Consider the following 19756-nt stretch of genomic DNA (forward strand, 5'->3'; position numbering starts at 1 on the left):
TCACCAATCACATTAACAGAAGTACACATCTGCAAATTGCACATGGTGTAAGAGATTTGATCCTAGAGAAGGAAGAATGAGGAGTGTTCATGGACCATACAGGAATCTGATGATGGAGGGAAGGAGTTGCTTCTGAGTCAATGCTGAGATAACTGTGCGGGAACAAGAAAGAGTTTAAATATATAGTTGTTTTATTCTTAGCAGGTTTACAACCTGAAGAAATTTAACATTACATCTAAAAACTGGGAAAACTTTGCATCGGGAAATACCTGTTGAAGAGGAAGCAACACTATATCAAAGCAGACTCCATTGTGCCACAGAAAACAAGCAGCTGCTGGGAAAGGAGAGGCTGAACAACCTGAAAGACCCAGCCACCACTTACACTTTCCCACACTGCATCAGAATATGTGGATCCTGGGTTAGACTCTACAGTCAGTTGAGGACCCACCAATAGTCCACCCCTTAGGAAACATCATACTCGACTCGAGTGATTGCACTGCCTACAGAGTATTACCAGTGGAAGTTGACAGTATTCATGGGATCAGTAGAATGGGATAAAATGGGCTCTGTCACATATTATGCATTGCTCAATGTGTCTCAAAACTGTTAAATTGTTTCTGTTTTACCAGCAAACCAAGATGGATCTCTGGAAAAGAAGACCGTAGTTAAAGGGTGGATGGTGGATTGGCAGAGATGTTCCAGCAAACAATTCAAGATATTCCTATACAAAATGAGATCTGGCCTGGGCATTACTCATAGCTTCAAGTCTAATCCAATGTAAATTGTTTTGATTGATGTCACCAACTGCTGTTATTCCAAACCAGTCTTCCCTTCAATTGTTAATCATTGTTTTTTAACATGCCAAAATGCTCACAAGGCCTTGGAAGAAACTTCAGAAAAGGTAGATGCAACTAGCATAGATTCAGGGTGAAACTTCAAAGACTCTTGAGCAAGAACTTGAGGAAAGGTCAAGTCAATTTAGAGAGGATGGGAGAGTAGGCTCAAGTAGAGCACCAGTATTGATGAGCCAAAATAGTCTGCTTCTGTGAAAGCTATATAACTGTTCCTGTGAGAGAAGATAGTACAAAAATTGAAGGCATTATTAACTTTTGCAAGACCCACACTTGTTCAGTTAAACAACATCTGATGACAAGACTTGCCCCAGCAGGGTGGAGATGATTGGGCAACTCTCAGGCCAATCAAATTCAATGTCCACACAGCAGGGGGTAACTGAAACTGATTTCATGGTTAGAATTTATATCTAACTATCCTCCACTCACTGCACGTTACTGCCAAAATTAACCTGCTTTTAATGGGAGAGATCTCCTCTGCTCGGTGAATCAAGTAACTTGTCTTTGTGTTGTAGAGTACACTGCTGTGAATCTTATGCCCTATTAATAACATTTTGTTTTAATTATGGGGCTTTAAATATGGAGGTAATTCTAACCCTCTAGGAGAACATTAGTTGAACAACTGGCTGAAATCATTTCAAAAGAAACTGTGGAGTACTCCCATGAAAAGTTAGGGATGCTGCAATTCCCTGCTCACAAGAAGGATCTGTGCACCACTCTCTGGGAATCCTGGAGAAAATGTGAAATGCTAGCTGGTTTAAACAAGATCCTACTCAGCCAGCCAAAACCTAGACAGCAAAAAATGTGAGATACAACTGGGCACAAGACGGGTGATTGTAACAGTGGGTGCGTCCTATAAAGAAAGAAGGGAGAGGCAGGGAGTGAGTGAAGAGATAGGATGGGTAGGGGTACAGGTGAGGGGGGTAACAAGGAAAGAGTGGTGGGGCGGGAGAGAAATCTGTAGGGGAGAGAAGGAAGGTTGAGAGAGCAACGTTAAAGAAATCAGGGAAAGAGAAAAAGTGGAGATGTGAAGGAGATGAAAAGGCTGAATGACAATGGGGCTGGGGAGAGAGATAGGAAATGGAGGGAGAGAGATTGTGTGCGTAAGAGAGGGAAATGTGCAGGGAGGGGAAGGATGGAAGAGGGGTGGAATTCTACAGGGAGCAGGATGAAAGAGAGGGTGGAAGAGCGAGGGATGGAAGAGAAAGGTGAGGGGAGAGAGATGAATGAGAGTGAGAGGGAAGATGGAGAAGAGAGGAGTAGGGGAGAAAGAGAGTGCAGTTGGAAGAGAGCCAGGGCCTGGGAGGAGAGAGGGAGGGAGAGGATTGAAAGAGAGAGAGAGGTACAATGAAGAGGGAGGGCATTTGGAGGAAGAGAGAGAAAGAGAGGTGAGGTGTAGAGTGTGAGGAGTGAGGTTGGGAGGAGAAGAGAGAGAACATGGGGAGAGGAGATGGAAAGAAAGGCAGAGGGGAGGTGACAAGTTTCAATTCAGATCTATGAAAAGAACCAAGTGATTAATCACCTCAGAGGCTGAGCAGTATGAGAGATGACCCTTCTGAAGGTGGGGATCTTCCCTTGGGAGTAAGCCAAGATCAGGATGACCTACTTAAGTTGTGCTGAAGCTGACTTTGTGATTGTTATGGAACTGAGCTGTTTATGCAGTCACTGGTTGCTCTTTAAAGTCCTGCTTCATTTCAGTTGATATTTTTTCAGCTGGCATCTGGTTCTGGGGTCAAGAAAACTGCAATTCTCAGCTCCACTACATCTGGTTGAAAAGAATTTCATCCCCCTCCCCCACCTCCCCTGAACACAGAGAGGGGAGAAAGCAAAGGCCTGCTCTGCCTATTGCAGTGTTTATACTGCAAGAGGGAAGTCAGCAAACATAAAAATAATAAACAGTATGCGTGAATCCCTCTAAGCAAGTTCTCCTCACAGACCGTGTACACTCCAGTAAGGAGATCTCCTTCTCACCATCCTCCCTCCCCTCTAAATCAAATCAAATGTAGCACCAGAAGATTGCCACAGAATCCATTCTCAGGTCCCAGTAGTGTGGTATGGAGATGAATTCAGTGACAGTACATCCCAAATGTTCACCTCTAAGGTAAAGTATGTTAAAGTAGGAGATGCCCCAGTCATTTCCCTACTGGGACCTCCATGTCAATCAGTAAATGGTTGAGTGATCTCCCATTTCACAGTTCTCACATTAGTCTGATTCCTGATTCTTTTGGTTCCACCATTACCCAAATGAACCTATTGATCTCAGTCATGACTATACTCAATACCTGATCCTACACAGACTCTGAGGTAGGGAATGCCAAAGATTTCCTACATATATATATATACTGAGAACATGAATTGTAGAGTCTGTAACTTGTGGAATCAATTATTTTGCACATTGGGGGTAATTTTGAGTGGCCAATTAACTCACACGTCCATCAGATGTGGGAGGAAACTGGAACACATGAAGGAAAACAACGTAGTCACAGAGAAAACTTGCAAACTCCACAGAGGCAGCACCAGGGGTCAAGAGTGAACCCGGGTCAATGAATCTGTAAAGCAGCAGCAGCAATACAGTAACTCCAGTCTTGCTTTCCAACCCCACTGCAAAGACTACATCATCAAGCTTACAATTTCTCCAGGATCGCCAGGATGTCCTCGAGGTCCGGGGAAGCCAGGGGGTCCTGGAGAACCCTGTAAAGAAGAACACAGAGAAAGGTCACGATCTTTTTCAGAATTACACATCATCTGACTGCTATTAGTGAACCAGCAAGAATTCCTCGAAGATATTTAATGTCAACCAGATTTTTACTGTTTTAATGAAGAAAACTTTCAAGATTTATTTTAAAGCACAAATGAGGGCACCAAAGACTGCGCAGTGTGCATTCCTGGCCTCACGAGCAAATCCTGTTTCACTTACATGGTGAAAGGAGCAAGGGAAAAAGAACATGAGCGTCGCAGATCCATCCTCTTCTCACAGCTTCCATTGGGCAGAAGGGACAGAAGCCAAAACATTCCACACACCATGTTCAAGAACAGCTACTTTCCTTCAACCATTCACTTCTTCAACCAAGCACCACAGCCCTAATCACTACCTCATTAAGTAACACTTCAATCATTTTGCATGAAAATGGACTTTGTATTTTTGTTCTACTTGTATTATTTCTTGTTAAAAATGTGTAGTTTATTAACTCATGAATACCACCTTGCTATACATCTTTTACATTGGTTTTGTAGCTGACAATGATTACTATCTATTGCAATGTACTGCTGCCACAAAACAACACATTTCACAACACATGCCGGTGAAAATAAACCTGATACTGAAGGCTGCTTATCTGATACGCTGTGCCCGTGATGCTGTTGCAATTAGGTTTTTCATTGCACCTGTGCGCACCTATACTCATTCGTGACAATAAACTCAACTCTGACTCTTAGCATTGAATGGTATGTCATCACTGAAGCCAAATTTGGAGTATTGTGTGCAGTTCTCGTCACCTACTTGCAGGAAAGATATCTATAAGCTTGAAGTACGGCAGACAAATTTACAAAAATGCCCCAAAAAGTCCTTCCAGATTGGATGGCACTTCACCTGCAAGTCTGTTGGGGTCATCTACTCTATACGGTGCTCCCATTGTGGCCTCCTGTATATCGATAAGACCTAATGTCAATTGGGAGACTGCTTCATCGAACATCTTAGTGCCATCCACCACAAAAAGCAGGATCTACCAGTGGCCACCCATTTCAATTCTACATCCCATTGCAATATGTCAGTCCATGGTCTCCTCTACTACCATGATGAGGCCATACTCAAGTTGGATGAGCAACACCTTATATTCCACCAGGGTAGCCTCCAACCTGATGGCATGAACATTGATTTCTCAAACTTCCAGTTATTGCCCTCCCTTCACCATTCCCCATTCCTATTTCCCTCTCCTTACCCCCTCACCACCTCCCTCTGATGCTCCTCCCCTTTCCCTTTCTTTCATGGTCTGCTGTCTTCTCCTATCAGATTCCCCCTACTCCAGAACTTTATCTCTTTCACCAATCAAGTTCTCAGCTCTTTACTTCACCTCTTCCCCCCTCCCAGCTTCACCCAGCCACCTTGCACTTCTTCCTCCCCTCCTCTCCCCACTTTCTTGTTCTGACTTTTCTCTTGTCCTCATTTCCAGTCCTGAAGATTCATCCATGAACTATGGGTTATCACTGACAAGGCTGAGACTAAAACTAGAGGTCATAATTTAAGGGTAAAAGGTGAACCATTTAATGGGAAGCTGAGGGGGCAACCTCTTCACTCAGAAGATAGTAGAATGTGGAAGGAACTGCCAGCAGAAGTGGTGCATACAGGTTTAATTGCAACAGTTAAGAGAAATCTGGACAAATATACGGTTGGGAGAGGTATGGAGGTCTATGGTCCAGGTGCAAGTTAATGTGACTAGGCAAGATAACTGCTCAGCATGGATTAGATAGGATGAAGTGTCTTTTTTTCTGCTGTAGTGTTTTAAAACTCTATGACTATAAAGTAAAATTACCTAATTGTCCTTGAATGTAACCCTCTGGTCAATTCAGAGACAATCTCGTTGATAGTATGGATAACCAGACCTCGAATAAATGTACATTTTGTTCCCTGAAGGTCATCAGAGAAGCAAGTAGGGTTTAATAAGAATACTCCATCATGGAGAGTGCATCCCCAGCTTGGCAGCAGAGAAAAGAAATGGCTCAAGGTGTTGTGTGACGCTAGTGCACTATAGATATTGTGTGTGACACGATCACACTGTAGATGTTCTGTGATGCTATCACATTGTAGATGTTGTATGTGACACTATCACACCATAGACATTGTGTGTGACACTATCACACTGTAGATGTTGTGTTGGACGCTATCACACTATAAATGTTGTGTGTGACACTATCACACTGTAGATATTCTGTGATGCTATCACACTGTAGATGTTGTGTGTGACACTATCACACCATAGACATTGTGTGTGACACTATCACACTGTAGATGTTGTGTGTGACACTATCACACCATAGACATTGTGTGTGACACTATCACACTGTAGCTGTTGTGTGGGACACTATCACACCATAGACATTGTGTGTGACGCTATCACACTGTAGATGTTGTGTGTAACACTATCACACTGTAGGTATTGTACATGTGCCTTTCAGGCTGTTGCATGTAAATTTTTCATTTCATCTTAACATACATGTTCTTGTTGTTCTTTCCCATGCCTTGTGATGCATCAGGTTGTAACATTGGCATTTCTTTAGAATTTTTTTTCTGTTTTTGTTTTGAGGTTGAGTTGCCAGCTCCATGGTCAACACAGCACACAGATGTGCAAGGAGCAGGCCAGATTTGAACCCGTGATCACTCACTTGGATGTCAGATCTGTATGACACTACACCACCGGCTAGCCAACATGTACTTGTGCACAAAACAATAAACTCAACTTTGCCTTTAACTTTTGTCAATGTCGTAGAAATGTCATGAGATAGAAAGAAATATTTGGTTGCTTGGTCTCTGTGGTTGTTGATTGAGGACTGGATGATGGCCAACATAAAATCACCACAGTGCCTTAATGTTCACAGTCAGATTTTCTGCAAGATGGTGGTGGGGGGTGGGGGCGGGTGAGTGAATAGAAACAGTGACCTACATGATATTACAGACTATATGTTGCGCATAAATTATGGGCTTATGTTCTGGCATGGATCTACTGCTACAGTTTAGACAATGGACAATAGACAGTAGGTGCAGGAGTAGGCCATTCGGCCCTTCTAGCCAGCACCGCCATTCACTGTGATCATGGCTGATCATACACAATCAATACCCTGTTCCTGCCTTCTCCCCATATCCCTTGACTCCGCTATCTATAAGAGCTCTATCTAACTCTCTCTTGAATGCATCCAGAGACTTGGCCTCCACTGCCTTCTGGGGCAGAGCATTCCACATATCCACCACTCTCTGGGTGAAAAAGTTTTTCCGCATCTCTGTTCTAAATGGCCTACCCCTTATTCTTAAACTGTGGCCTCTAGTTCTGGACTCACCCATCAGCGGGAACATGCTTCCTGCCTCCAATGTGTCCAATCACTTAATAATCTTATATGTTTCAATCAGATCCCCTCTCATCCTTCTAAATTCCAGTGTATACAAGCCCAGTCGCTCCAATCTTTCAACATATGACAGTCCCACAATTCCAGGAATTAAACCTATGAACCTTGTGAACCTATGCTGCACTCCCTCAATAGCAAGAATGTTCTTCCTCAAATTTGGAGACCAAAACTGTACACAATATTCCAGGTGGGGTCTCACCAGGGCCCTGTACAGCTGAAGAAGGACCTCTTTACTCCTATACTCAATTCCTCTTGTTATAAAGGCCAGCATGTCATTAGCTTTCTTCACTGCCTGCTGTACCTGCATGCTTGCTTTCATTGACTGATGTACAAGAACACCTAGATCTCGTTGTACTTCCCCTTTTCTTAACTTGACTCCATTTAGATAGTAATCTGCCTTCCTGTTCTTGCCACCAAAGTGGATAACCTCACATTTATCCACATTAAACTGCATCTGCCATACATTTGCCCACTCACCCAACCTGTCCATGTCACCCTGCATTCTCATAACATCCTCCTGACATTTCACACTGCCACCCAGCTTTGTGTCATCGGCAAATTTGCTAATGTTGCTTTTAATGTTTATGCCAGTCACGGTTTGGTGTACCCAGGACTCCAAAGGTTTGTGCATTCATATCTCAGAACCCTGACTGCAGTACCCACACTAACATTGCCAGAGTACTACTGAGGACGTGCTGCATTGGTGGGAATGATATTGTCCAAAAGATGGAGGGCAAAGGCTTAAGGTGAAATGGAAAAAGAGAGCTGAGACTGGCTTTGTCACACAGAGGGTGATGCATGCATTGAATAAATTCTCAGGTCGAGCAGCTGAGGTGGGTACAGTAACAACATAAGGATTACAACATGAATGCAAAAGGCTTTGATGGGTATAGGCCAAGTCCAGACCATTGAGAAATAAACACGTACAAACAAGCTGGGTGAACTCAGCAGGTCGGGCACCATCGGTTGAAAGGAGCAGTCAACATTTCGGGCTGACCCCCTTCGTCAGGACTAAAGAAGGAGGGTCTGGGGCCCTATAAAGAAGGTGGGGGGAGGGTTGAATGTGCCAGGTGAAAAACCAATCAGAGGAAAGATCAAGGGTTGGGGGAGGGGAAGCAGGGAGGGTATAGGCAGCAGAGGTGAAGAAGGAATGTAAGGGGAAAGCACTATGGGTAGTAGAAGAAGGCAGAATTAAGAGAGAGGTGATAGGCAGCTAGAAGAGGAGGCAAGTTGAAAATGGGATGGGGGAAGGGAGAGGGAGGGAATTACCGGAATTTGGAGAATTCAATGTTCATACCAAGGGGCTGAAGACTACCAAGACTGTATATGAGGGGGTGCCTTGGTCAGCATGAACGATTTGGGCCAAATGGGCTACTTCCATGCTGTATAAAACCAGGAGCCTCAGCAGCCCCTTCAGTCAGGTGCAAAGTATCCATCTGAGGACAACATTCAACCAAGCTCAGTCATACTGAGATCCGATCTTTATCACAGTCTGCTTAGTGGGAGCTTGCTGTGTGCAAATTCACTACTGGGTTTCCCACTTTTCTACCTATACCAGAGGAAAAAGATATCTTGTTTTCTGCTGTTAAACACATTGGGATGTCCTAATAATAGATTCTAAGAATGCAAATCTTTCTTTCCTTCATCAACCCTGAATCAAGAGAGTTAACAATCAAAAGGTGAGTGCATGTTTCAAAAAGAAGGGGTTCTATTTTCTTAGGCAGTTTTACAAGAGTCAATTCCACTTATTCCCAGCAGCTGAAAACCAATAGTGTACAGTCAAGCCAAAATAACTTGGCTTATTGGTTTTCACTGCCAGGGAGAGCTGACATAGTTTTCTTACTTAGTTTTGTACTTCTGCCTTCATATCTCAACTTTGACAATCCAAATCCAGAAGTAATCGCTGTTACTGGGGCCAGATACAGGATCTCATTGAAATCTACTGGGTACTGAAAGGGCTGGATACAGTGCACGTGGAGAGGATGATTCCAATTGTAGGACAGTTCAAACTCGGAAGGCACAGCCTCAGAATAAAGGACATCTGTTTAAAACTGAGATGAGGAGAAACTTTTCAGCCAGAATGCGGTGCATCTGTGGATTGTGTTGCCACAGATGGTGAGGAGGCCAGGTTATTGGGTATATGTAAGGCATAAATTGGCAAGTTTCTGGCTGGTAAGTGGATTAAGGATTATGGGGAAGAAGCTGCTGAATAGGGTTGAAAAAATAAATCAGCCATGATTAAATGGCAGAGCAGACTTGACGGGCTGAATCTCCTGCCACATTGAGGCCAGATACAGGATGCAGGAGCAACAACTCTCTTTACACCTCAGTAGGCTCCAACATGATGGCATTAACATTTATTTCTCTAATTCCGCTAAATACTGCTCTCTGTTTTCCATCTACACCCCCCCCCCCCCACCTTTGTTGTCCCTTATTCCTTCCCCTCCCCCATTACCTCCCTCAGGCACCCCTTCTCCTTCCTGTTATGCTACAGTTCTCAGATCGGTTCTTCAACCCTTCACCTCTTTCACTCAAGACCTCCTAACTTCTCACATCTTTCCCATGTTCCCCCTCCCCCTGCCATCTTGTGTTCCTCCCTCTTCCCCGACCTGGTTTCTGAATAATTGTCACTGCAAGTTGCCCAAGTGCACTGATAAATGGTCAAAACTTGGGGTTAGATTTAAAGGGAAAATAGGATACTGGGGAAAATTAGTGGGAAATTGGATTGGTCTGTGAGGCAACAGGGACGGGCCAAATAGCCTCCTTCTACGCTATAAGAAAACTGAAGACGTGCGGTGTTGGCTTGGAGAATATTCCAGTGACAAGTGAGGCTGGAGAAGGATTTATGGATTGAGTACTAATAAAGGGCCTCGCCTTGCAATGTCAGCTGCTTATTTCCTTCCAGTATTTTGTGTGTGTTTGTGTAAATTTGAAGATCATTGACTGCTCTGATCCCACCAGATGAAAACCTGGATCCAGGAAGCCAGAACTTAACCTGCTGCACCGATACCAATAGTGCGTGAGGGCAAAGTACAAGTTCAATGGGCAAGCTTACATCAGCAAGTATTACAAACAACCAGCCTCTCACATCATGGACTCCTGTGCAGAACGCAGCATTTAATCTGAATGTATAACGGGAATGACCGTAACCAGTCAAATGTACAAGATGATTTTGAGTGGCAGATTGATGTAAAGTATCCCTACCAGATCTCACTAGCTTAATAATCACAATCTTAGACATTTATAACTACAAGAGATCTTGTTCTCACTTAGAGACATGACATACAACTCAAGATCATAAAAGATGCAGATAACTCACCTGAGGTCCTACGGGTCCTGGGGGTCCAGGCAAGAGCATTCCCTTCAAAGGAAACAAACGAAAATGTTAATCTTTTAATTCAGTTACTTCTTGTTACCTCTGGAAAGCAAATATCATAACCCAAGACCCTCCATCCCAATCATTCTCTCTTCTCTCATGGTTAGTATAACTTTAATACAGCACAAGTGACCTGGGAAAACACGAGGAAATGTGCAGACGCTGGAAATTCAAACAACACACACAAAATGCTGGTGGAACACAGCAGGCCAGGCAGCATCTATAAGGTGAAGCACTGTCGATGTTTCGGGCCGAGACCCGGGTCTTGCATAGACAGTGCTCCTCCCTATAGATGCTGCCTGGCCTGCTGTGTTCCACCAGCATTTTGTGTGTGTTGTTTGACAAGTGACCTGGGTTCATTTTGATTACTGTCTGTGAGGAGTTTGTACATTCTAACCTGTGACAACATGGGTTTCTTCTGAGTGCTCCAGTTTCCTCACACATCCCAAAGCCATATGTGTTAGAAGGTTAACTGATTGCATGGAAGGTCTGTTATTATGCTATATCTCTAAATAAAATAAATAAAAATCTCCCCTTCCCATTGCGCAGAAGAAAAAAAAAGCATGGAAGTGTTTACCACTAAGCTGGCATGCATCTATCCTGCTGAAATGAGATTCTTGAATAGACCCCCGTACAAGAAAGCTGAACCTCATCACAGCCTTGCAACTTACTGACTGCCTGCACTGTGCTTTCGCTGCAACACTTTATTCTGCATTCTGTTATGGTTTTCTCCTCAATGCAGTGATGTTTTGAAATGATCTAAACAGCATGCAACACAAAGATTTTCCGTGCACATCAGTGTTATGATGATATACAAATCACAATTGCAATGACTCAATGCAGTCACCTCCCAGCCTTCCAGGGTTCAATCTTTAGGATTTAGGAGCTATTAGTTTCTGTACTGAATGCTCATGAATAGGAATTGGGTTATTGGTAAATTGGTTCATCATTGCCACATGCACAGAGGTCCATCAGAAAACTTAGTTTTGCTTGCAGTCCATACAGATCATTTCATTACAACAGTGCATTGAGGTTGAACAAGGGAAAACGATAACAGAATGAAGAATAAAAGTGTTAGAGTTACAGAGAGATAATAAGGTGCAAGACTGTAATAGGGTAGATTGTGAAGTCAGGAGTTTTATCTTATTAGAGCATTATTTTAAGCTAGGAATATTTCAGTTTTAATAGCTAATTCCATCATTGTGGCAGGTAGAATTCAAAATGGTTGAATTTTCTTAAATCAGTGGAGGTTATCTAAGGTGGCGGCAATTTTTAGCATGTCTCCCACCATGCATTTGGCTAACAGCACTATCAGCAAAGTCAAAAGAAAGCACAGGAAATGGCTGTTCCTGATGTCAGCGTGTGAAAGCTTAAAGACACATGTTGGCTTGGCATTCCTTTGCTTGCTACTGGTCAGAGTGTCCCTGCCAAGTGTTAATGTCTACTGTATGTCAGATATCATCATCTGTCCTCTGAATTAAAGAAAAAAGATAGTGAGATGTAATACTTTTAAATTGTGTTTTACTTTCTAACCAGAACAGGTATACTGCTGCTCATCTACAAAATTTTGAAGATATAATTTGTAAGGATTTGGAGAAGGGTGAGTGAAGGGGTGGGCTAGAACAGGACAAATAGTTGGAGTAGGGTAGTGAAGAAAAGGGGATGAATAGGAAGTTTTCTCTATTTCTCTAACTGCGGAGGAACAGAGGATCACGACAGAACACTGCTGGTCAATCAGAGAGAACGAGTCACCATCTCAGGTGGGTGACCTCCCACAGAACCTGGAAAAGGCAGAAAAGAAAGAAATGCAATGTTGTTGAGGAAGAAACAAGAGGTGAAGGGAAGGTGGTGATAGGATGGAGACCAGGACATGTGTGCTGGCATTGGGGGAAGGAATAATGCAGAGGGAATTGAACAGCAAATGCTGCAATGAAAATGGATGACATTCTACAAAACCAGAGACATCAGAAGAGAGAGAAACATGTGGGGTTGATGAAACGGTGCTGCTTGGGGAGCCACTGCCTTAAGATCTAGCTTCACCCCCAGTGCTGTCTGTATGGATTTTGCATTTTCTGCTTGTATCTATGAGGGCTTCCTGTGGGGCTCCATTTTCCTCCTAGATCTACAAAGTGTGAAACTTGGTGGGTTAATTGGCCACTGAAAATTGTCCCTAAAATGTAGGTGAGTGGTAGAATTTGGGGAAGAGGTTGGAAAAGTGGGGAAAATACACTTGGTGAGCACTTTATTAGGTACACCTCTATAACGGCATGTTAAAAGCATGCACACATAGTCAAGAGGCTCAGTTGTTGTTGAGAACTTCAGAATGTGACCAAGGTGACTTTGACCATGGAATGATTGTTGGTGCCGGTCAAGGTGGTTTGAGATTCTCCAAAACCGCTGTTCTCCTGGGATTTTCAAGCACACCAGTCTCTAGAGTTTACACATCCAATGAGTAGCAGCTCTGTGGGTAAAAATGCCTTGTTAATGAGAGAGGTCGGAGGAGAATGGCCAGACTGGTTGAAGCTGACAGGAAGGCCATAGTAGCTCAATTAACCTTGCGTTACAACAATGGGTGCAAAAGAGTTGGATCTTGAGTTGGTTGGGATATAACAGGAGAAGATCATGAACAGAGACTCTGTAGCCACCTTATTAGGTGCAGGAGCCACTGAGTGTAAATTGCATTTGGGTAGAATTAGTGGTTACTAGTTGATGAGAATGTGTTGTACCTCTCTCTGACCCTGTGACTCTAAAAGCTATGAATATTGGATGTGTAGATGCCTAGCTGAAATGTCTGATGTTAACCCACACCACTAGGTTCAGTAACAGTTACTAACTCTCAAGCATCAGGCTCTTGAACCAAAGGGGGTAACTTCACTTGCCCCATCATTGAAATGTTCCCACCACCTTTCAAGGAATCTTCAGCTCATGTTCTCAATATTTGTTGTTTACTTATTTATTATTATGTTGGGTTTTTTTGTATCTGTATAGTTTGTTGTCTTTTGCACACTGGTTCAACAGCCAAGTTGGGCAATCTTTTATTGATCCTGTTATGGTTTTATTCTATTATGGATTTACTGAGTATACCCTTAACAAAATGAATTTGTGGATTATATACTATGACATATATGTATATTGATAATAAATTTCCTTTGAACTTGGGGCTGGAAAGCTGTAGTGAGCCCTCTCAGAAGGTGAGGTGTTGTTCCTTTAGTCTGCATTGAGCTTTGTTGGAAAAGTGTAAACGCAGTCAGGGTGAGAGTGCGTCAGAGTTTGCTGAAGCTTGGATCAGTGCTGCCGACTGAACAAAAATGTATGGAAAGTGCCAGAAAAAACTCAGGAGAGTTTTGAGATAAATGTAATATTGGTTGAGATCACAGAGAAGTACAGGACAGAAACAGGCCTTTTGGCCCATCAGCCCATGTAAACTATATGAACTGCTTACTCCCAGCAACTTACACAGGAGCATTGCCCTCCATACCCCTACCATCCTTATACCCAACCAAACTTTGCTTAAATGTTGAAAAATTGTTAATTCTGACATATGAAATTAGACAAGGATGGTGTAAGAGATGTAGCAGGTGCACAAAATAAATTCTGGGAAGGATAATGGTTAGGAAATTGCTAGCAAGTCTGGATATCCTCTGAAGAAAGAGCTGGATGAGTATTTTGAACGAGCTGCCAGAGGATGCGGTAAAGGCGAGTAGAAGTACAACAGGTAAGTGGGATTTTCTCAGGAAGGCAGCTTGCTCCACCTGATGAGTTGGGTAAAGGGGTCTGTTTCCATGCTGTGTAACTCTGCGAGTGGGACTTGAGGCTGGCACTGACAAAGTGAATTGGGGCACAGGAAGCGACGGGGGGCATCTGAAAGATCCCAGATAGATGGTAAGTTTCTTATACTTACAGGTTCGAAAATCGCAGGCTCCCCCTTCTCTCCCTTCGGGCCCCGCTCCTGGAAAATGCAGAGAAACCCAGAATGAGAGTAGTGTGGCAAAAATCAGCCAGACAGCCAGGGACTGCTCTCCACAATCAATCCCCAACCTTCTGTCCTAATGACCCTCACAGAGTCTGAGGTGCTTTGTGACTGAGTGAGACCATCTGCTTTCCAATAAACACTGAAAAACTTACAGTAGAGTAACAACGAAAAAAAGACAATTTAAAATATGTCAGGGTATCAATAGAAATAACATACAACTCTCCAGAAAACCTGCTATTCTAGAAACACTAAGGTCTGCCACACCTGCCGATGTAGTCAGGCTGGATTGGAGAAGGTCTCAAACATACCCTTGGCTGTTGTGTTTCACCATCTTCTCCGGTCCAAGGGTCCTTGAACTCATTGTCATAGTGATTGTAGTGATGCCAGTTGTACTCATGGTGATCATCTGTGATGGGATCTTCCGACTCCCCAGTGATCTCCTCCCACATCGTCTGCAGCAGAACAGAAGAGAAAAGGGGTCAGCAGAGGATCAGTGCATTAACTAAACCTCCAGGCTTAATGAATTGTGTAAGACAGGAATGTTTATATCAATATATGGATCACAGAGTCATGGCATGAAATTGGCACTTCAGCCCATGCCATCCAGAGCTAATCCCAGATTGGCACATATCCTTCTAACCCTGTCCATTTACAGTATGTACCCATCCAAGGGTCGAGTCTTTGAAATACTATAGTTGTACCCACCTCTACTCCTTCCTCTAGGAGCTCATTCCATCTATCTACCACATTCTGTAAGGAAATATTTGCCCTTCAGGCTCTCTTTAAACCTTTCCCCGCTCATCTCTAATCTTTCCCTTTAGCCCTAAACTCCCCCTACCCTGAGATAAAGTGTGAACATTCACCATATATACCTTTCTAAGATCATCCCTTAGCTTCCTACGCTCCAGAGAAAAAAACAGCCTCCTATTCAGTCTGTCTTTCTAAGCCTTCCATTGCCAGTAATGTCTTTGTGAATCTTCTGTGCATCCTTTCCAATTTCATGACATCCTTCCTATAGATAGACATCACAATACGCCAAGTATGATCTCACCAACATCTTTACAGCTGCAGCATAACGTCCCAACTTTTGTATTTATTGCCTTGACCGATGAAGGCAAGTGTGCCAAACCTCTACTTTACTTCCCTGTCAATCAGTGTCGCTACTTTGAGAGAACTAAGTATTGTAGTAACCTGGGGAAGAGGAAGACCAATTCAGCCCTTCTGCTCTAGTTGGATTTCAGCTCTGTATTCAAAGACTGCTTCCTTTGCCCTTTGAGGTAGCGAGTTCCTCAAACTCTCAGGACTTGAGAGAGAAAAAAAATCACCTAGCCGTCTTAATTGGTGACACTTTATTTTTAAATAGTGACCCCAGCTCTAGATTCTTCCTCTAAAGGAAACATCCTCTCCACTTCCACACTGTTAAATCTTCTCTGGATCGCATACTGTTGAATAGTCAACCATTCGTTCCTCACCAGATTCAAGGAGACACCTCACATTCACTACTCAGTTGGCTCGGCTTTAACATTACTTGGCCGATGATATAGTAACACAAATTAATGGCACAGCCTTCTCAAGCTCTTGCCAGCGAAATACAAAAATAGCAGACATATCATTCTTCCCCTTGCCTGATTCTTTCTGAACTTCATCTGCACATTCATCACACATTCTCATCCTGATTATTTATCAATGAATGAATACAGCAGAATTCAGCAGAGGCCAGATGGTGTTAAAAATTGTACTCAGAGCACAGAAAACTTCTGCTTATCTTGTATTTTGCACATTGATGCAATTATGAATAAGGCAAGCCAGCAGCTCTAGTTGATTTTGTATTTCAGGAGATTTGGTATGTCTCTGAACACCCTGGTAAATTTCTATCCATCTATGCTGGAGACCAGACCACATAGACTGTTTGCATCACAGTTTGGTATGGAGGCTCCAATGAAAAGGATTGCAAAAGGTTACAGAGGTCTGTAGGCTCAGCCAGCTCCAACATGGGCACATCTCTCCCTCCCATCGAGGACATCTTCTGGTGGTGGTGCCTCAAGGCAACCATTAGAGGACCATCATTATTCAGCTTATTGCTATGTCTTCTAATGAGAAGAGGTACTAATGAGCCCTCTTCTCACTACCACCATCAGGGAAGAGGTAGGGAAACCTGAAAACCCACACTCAACAATTCAGAAACAGCTTCTTCTCCACTGCCATCAGGTTTCCAAAGGTTCCATGAAACCATGAACACGACCATTTTATTCTTATTTTCCAATAATTATTTATTTTTGTAATTTATGGTCATTTGATGGGCACTAGCCTCCATAGTATCGTGAACATCTTCAAGGAGCGATGCCTCAAATAGAGAGCAACCATCATGATGGACCCTCATCACCCAGGACATGCCCTCCTCTCATTGCTGCCATTGGAAAGGAGGGGCAGAAGCCTGAAGGCACACACTCAACGATTCAGGAACAGCTTCTTCCCCTCTGCCATCAGATTTTGAATGGACCCTGAACCGATGAACACCGCCTCATTACTTTTTTGTTTATATTTTAAACTACTTATTTAATGTAACTATTTAACACACACACATACATACACACATATATATTTATCATACATAACATATATACACACACACACACACTATTGTAATTCACAGCTTTTTTCTACTATCATCTATTGCATTGTACTGCTGATGCAAAGTTAACAAATTTCACGACATATGCTGGTGATATTAAACTTGATTCCCATTCTGATTCTTTGCACTGTACTGTTGCAGCAGAACAACAAATTTCACACTGGATGAGTCACTGATAATAATTCTGATTTATGTAAGTAGAATTGTCATAAACCTGATAAAAACTTCCAAGAACATTGTGCAATTTCTTGATTTTTCCCTAATGTACAATGTGAAGAAGCATTTTTAGATTATTTACTTTTATACACAAGGGCAATACCTTGGTAACTTAGCAGCAGCATCCACACTGAAGACACAAGACAGCAGATGCTGGAAATCTAGAGCAACAAAAAATCTGCTGGAGAAACTCAGTGGAGGTGGGGGGGAGGAACTATCAACATTTCAGGTTGAAACTCGGCATCAGGTCTGAGAGAGGGCAGGTGGTCAGTATAAAGAGAACCAGGGGACAGAGGCCAGAATATATACCAATGTGTGATGTACAATATTTGAGCAATTCTCATGCAGCCAGGAGTCTCATTCTCCAGAGATGCTGGATGGCTGAATATATATTGTAGTTTGTGTTTTCTCTCACATTTAAAAACATTAAATTTACAGCTCTCCTGAGACTCAATTCTTCTCAAAGAATATCCGGCAAGTAGTGGTAAATTTTCTGGTACAATTTTTCAGTAGTACCAACAAGGGAAAAGAATTCACACAATAATCAGACCTCAATGGCCACTGCAGATAATTGAGTGGCAAAAATTCCCAACTTGGGATTAATTTGCCTCACAACACATACAGACCATTGAACGGTTCAGGGAACTACAGGGGGAATGTCAGAGGCAATGTTTGTTTTACACAGAGAGTGGTGGGTGCACAGAACATGCTGCCAGGGGTGCTGGGAGAGGCAGATACATGAGGCACACTTAAGAACTCTTAGGTAAGCAAATGGATTGTAGAAAAATTGAGGGCTATAAAAGATACAACAGCAGAATTAGGTCAATTGGCTCATTGAGTCTGCTCTGCCATTTCATTATGGCTGATCCATTTTCTCTTTCAGCCCCAATCTCCTGCTTTCTACCCATTTTTCTTCATGCCCTGACTAATCAAGAATGTATCAACCTTGCCTTAAATATCCTCTATGACTTGGCCTTCACCTGCAGCAACAAATTCCACAGATTCATCACTCTCTGGCTAAAGGCAGTGTACATCCTTAAAGACCATGACACAATCATGGATACTGGAGTATTCAAGATATCTTCAAGGAAGATATCAGGAAATGTCATCCATTATTGAGGGCCCCCACCACCCAGGACATACCCTCTTCTCATTGTTACCATCGGGAAGGAGGTACAGAAGCCTGAAGGCACACACTCAATGATTCAGGAACAGCTTCTACTCCTCTGTCATCCGATTTCTGAATGGAGATTGAACTCATGAACATGACCTCATTACATTTTTATTTCTATTTTTAAACTAAGTTTGTATTTATTTAATTTAATGATTATATACAGTATGTGTGTGTGTGTGCCTGTGCGTGTGCGCATGTGTAATTCATACTTTTTTTCCTTTGTTATTATGTATTGCATTCTACTGTGCCACAATGGTTTCAAGTTTCATGACATATTCTGGTGATATTAAACCTAATTCTGATTCTGATGCTGTTGTAGGAGGAAAGGTCTAGATTGATCTTGGAGTAGGTTAAAATGTCAGCACAGTCTCATGGGTCAAAGAGCCTGTAGTGTGCTGCAGTGTTCTATGCTCTTCATCATATGTATGGCTATAACCAGCGCTCCAAACGTGAGTTGGAGAACTCTGAGACAGGAGGCGGCCAACAGGTCCGGGAGCGAAGTTTAAAAGGGGAAAGCTTCATGAAAACTCGGCTATAACTGGTGCACCATTCGTGAATTGGAGAACAGGGAAGGTCAGGCACAAAAGGAAGACACTGCCTAGCGGAGCGGTCATCAAAGGAGCGGTCTGAGTCAGAGTAGTAGGGCTTGGGCAAGGTAAGTGGATCTCGTATTTTTTCCCCTTGCATTTTATATGGAGGAATAGAGAGCATGCCTGTAGGGTTAGTATTTTGCTCTGGATGTCAGATGTGGGAATCCTGGGAAGCTTCCTGTTTCCCAGATGGCCACATCTGTGCCAGGTGCATCGAGATGCAGCTCCCGAGAGACCGTGTTAGGGATCTGGAGCTGCAGCTTGATGACCTACAGCTTATTAGGGAAAGTGGGCAGGAGATAGAGAGAAGCCACAAGGAGTTAGTCAGCCTGAGGCTGCAGGAGTTAGATAAGTGGGTGACTGTCAGGGAAGGGATGGAAAGAGCTCAAATAGTAGAGAGCACCCCTGCAGCCATCACCCTCAGTAAACGTTACCTTATTTGGATACTGTTGAGGGTGGTGACCTGACAGAATGACCACAGTGACTGGTTCTGGTCTCTAGCACTGAGCCAGGTTCCATGGTGCATAAGAAGAAGATGAGGAATGTGGTAGTCATAGGGGATTCCATAGTGAGGGGAACAGACACGAGGTTCTGTCAGCCTGACAGAGATACCTGCATGGTGCGTTGCCACCCAAGTGCCAAGGTACAGGATGTCTTGGATCGGCTGCAAAGTACACTGAAGGAAAAAGGTAAACAGCCAGAAGTCTTGGTATACGTTGGTATCAAAGACATAGGTAAAAAAAAGGGAGGAGGTCCTGAAGAGAGAATTCAGGGAGTTGGGTAGGAAGCTAAAAAGCAGGACCTCCAGGGTAGTAATCTCAGGATTGCTG

The 19756-nt window shown here is 43.1% G+C and overlaps 1 protein-coding gene across 2 annotated transcripts in view; it reads right to left on the reverse strand.

Annotated features, from left to right (window-relative positions):
- The window catches only part of LOC140740297 (uncharacterized), a 406935-nt gene that overhangs the window by 237201 nt on the left and 149978 nt on the right, over positions 1–19756 (reverse strand). For both annotated transcript variants that reach the window (XM_073069447.1, XM_073069446.1), the window contains 4 exons: positions 14623–14766; positions 14243–14290; positions 10285–10326; positions 3480–3542 (listed from right to left, as the gene is read on the reverse strand). In XM_073069447.1, the coding sequence (XP_072925548.1) occupies positions 3480–3542; positions 10285–10326; positions 14243–14290; positions 14623–14766 (297 nt within the window). The remainder of the gene's footprint in view (positions 1–3479; positions 3543–10284; positions 10327–14242; positions 14291–14622; positions 14767–19756) is intronic.

The sequence above is a fragment of the Hemitrygon akajei genome, chromosome 16 (assembly GCF_048418815.1).
Source record: "Hemitrygon akajei chromosome 16, sHemAka1.3, whole genome shotgun sequence".
In the NCBI taxonomy this organism is placed as follows: domain Eukaryota; kingdom Metazoa; phylum Chordata; class Chondrichthyes; order Myliobatiformes; family Dasyatidae; genus Hemitrygon; species Hemitrygon akajei.